The sequence below is a fragment of the Limulus polyphemus genome, unplaced genomic scaffold (assembly GCF_000517525.1).
Source record: "Limulus polyphemus unplaced genomic scaffold, Limulus_polyphemus-2.1.2 Scaffold5014, whole genome shotgun sequence".
Lineage (NCBI taxonomy): Eukaryota > Metazoa > Arthropoda > Merostomata > Xiphosura > Limulidae > Limulus > Limulus polyphemus.
The window spans coordinates 59095-61324 of NW_013670624.1; the positions used below are offsets into that span (position 1 = coordinate 59095).

At 34.8% G+C, this 2230-nt stretch overlaps 1 protein-coding gene across 1 annotated transcript; it reads right to left on the reverse strand.

Annotated features, from left to right (window-relative positions):
• Positions 1–386: 386 nt before the first annotated feature.
• LOC106472000 (peroxisomal N(1)-acetyl-spermine/spermidine oxidase-like) lies at positions 387–1349 on the reverse strand. Its single transcript, XM_013932628.1, has one exon. It carries the CDS (start codon positions 1347–1349, stop codon positions 387–389), a length of 963 nt encoding a protein of 320 aa, XP_013788082.1.
• Positions 1350–2230: the final 881 nt, after the last annotated feature.

Genomic DNA, 2230 nt, shown 5'->3' on the forward strand with positions numbered 1-2230 from the left:
GAATTAATCTAGATCCTGGAATCAGTGATCTCCATTCATTGGTTTCATCTCTGTCAAATAAATATTTTTTATTCTTTGCTTATTTTTTCTATGTAATGTGAGCGCTGAATTTCCTAAAACTTACTGTTTATTTAAAATAATTTTTCTTATCTGTTTTTGTTATAAATTGATTAGAATAACATATCTTTTTCAATCAATCTCCAGGTGTCACCTTTATTCTACTACAACATTTAAGTATAGTTTTAAATTTACATATATATTTAGCCATTTCTAAAGTAAAATATACCTAACACCCTTTCACATACACTCTCGCCATCGGCTACATTGTACCGGAAATTGTACTAGAATATGATGTCACCAGGAAGACTGCTACATACAAAGACTGTTTACAATTTTACTTTTAAAGCATTTCTGACGAGACGAGAAGCTTTAGGTTGTCCACTGAGCCTTGCTCCGTGAGTTGTTGAAAAATAGCTTGGGTGAGTAGCTTCACCTGCAAACAACAGTCGCAGATTGGTAACAGATGGTAAAGGAGTAGCTAGAATATCGATGTCGCCTGGGAGACTGTTTGGAGTTAAGAAGCTGTACGAGCCACCGAAAAGAATATCGGAACACCACTTTGAACGGAGGATTCTTACAGGGCTTGGAATGCTTGGATCATTCAGGAATCGGCGTAAACATGTAGTACAGGTCTCTATAATTTCCTCATCAGATACTTTCTTCACGTACTCACTGTGAGGACCAGCGATCCAACCAAGAAGAACTTTGGGATTATTTAGAACTTCTTCAAATCCACTTACTGAAGCTATCCACTGGTTAGGATCTATTTTCATCTTCTCCCATTCTGCCTTGTCCCAAGCTAGATGCAGATATGTTAAGTCTCCTACTTTCCAAAAGGGTCGTTCGAATTCAAGGAAAATTTTACCAACTAGACCAAAGCCTGTTCTTACGATTGCTTCAAGATTTTGACGGGGTAAAGAAGGGTTAAACATAGAAGTGCATTTCTTTTTCAGAACACCCAATGGAACAGTCAAGATAACATGATCTTCTTCAAACACTTTACCATTCAGACAAGAAACCTTACATTTTGGATCAGTCCAATTTATCCGAAAAATTTCATGGCTATGTTTCAAAACACCCTCAGGCAGAGAATTAACTATAACATCCAGAAGAGATGTGTATCGTAAAGGATGTTTAATATCTCCCCCAGGTATAACTTTATAATTTTTCATGGTCTGTAAAGAAATTCTTTCTAAAGAATCACCTTCATAAAATTCAAGATAATTTTTGAAATAACTGAACATTGAATGAAAAAGATGGCGTTCGTCAGGATTAATTGTTTGCACCATATCTTCTTCGCGCTGACTTATAAATTCTTGAATACTTGTATCACCAGGACATTTTTTCCAAACAACTCATTTCCTTCTCCAAATTATGGAACGTACCGTAAATCTTTTTACTCATTTCTTTTTCAACCATAGATCCAAATGAGGTCACAAAATAACCATTATCTCGCTCAGTATACTTAATGTTTCCAAGAAGAAGTCCATACTGAACGGCTAAATTAAAGACCGGATTTGTTAACTTTTTTTTTCACAAAATATGCCCAATGGCTCAATGGAAATTCTGAAGGCTTATAACGCTAAAAACCAGGTTTAGATACTCGTGGTAGGCACAACACAGACAGCCCATTGTGTAGCTTTGTGCTTAACAACAAATAAAAAATTCAACTAAACACTCGTCAGCTTCTGATTATTAAAGGTAACAACATTGAATGCAATCTATCTTTTTGACCATTTTTTATGACATTTTTGGAAAGCTGTAGGAAACTATACAATGTAAACCAAATGGACAGATGTGGTATTTCCTGAGAAAGTAGTTTATGCTTTACCAAATACCCCCGTATTGTACTTACTTTTTATTCGTAATCTTTCAACCATAAGCTTTTATTTTAATGTTATTTAATACAACAATTTTTACTTTAATCATCGTATAATATTATCTATTCCTTTAGATGACTTTAAAGGAAACTAATGTTTTGAATAACTGAACTTACTTAGACCTTGGCTTCTTGTTTTGAAAGATTATTTGATTCTTTCATGAAGCCTAAATGTAAAAATTTGGAAATAGCTAACCCAGGAGCTCTACTATAAAAGATCCACCGATTGCTTAGCGGGCTTATAGCGCTAAAATCTGGTTTCGATACCCGCATTAGGCACAGAACGGATAG

Coding starts and splice junctions, on each gene's coding strand:
- LOC106472000 (XM_013932628.1), bottom strand. CDS start 1,349: ATGGTGCAAACAATTAATCCTGACGAACGCCATCTTTTTCATTCAATG.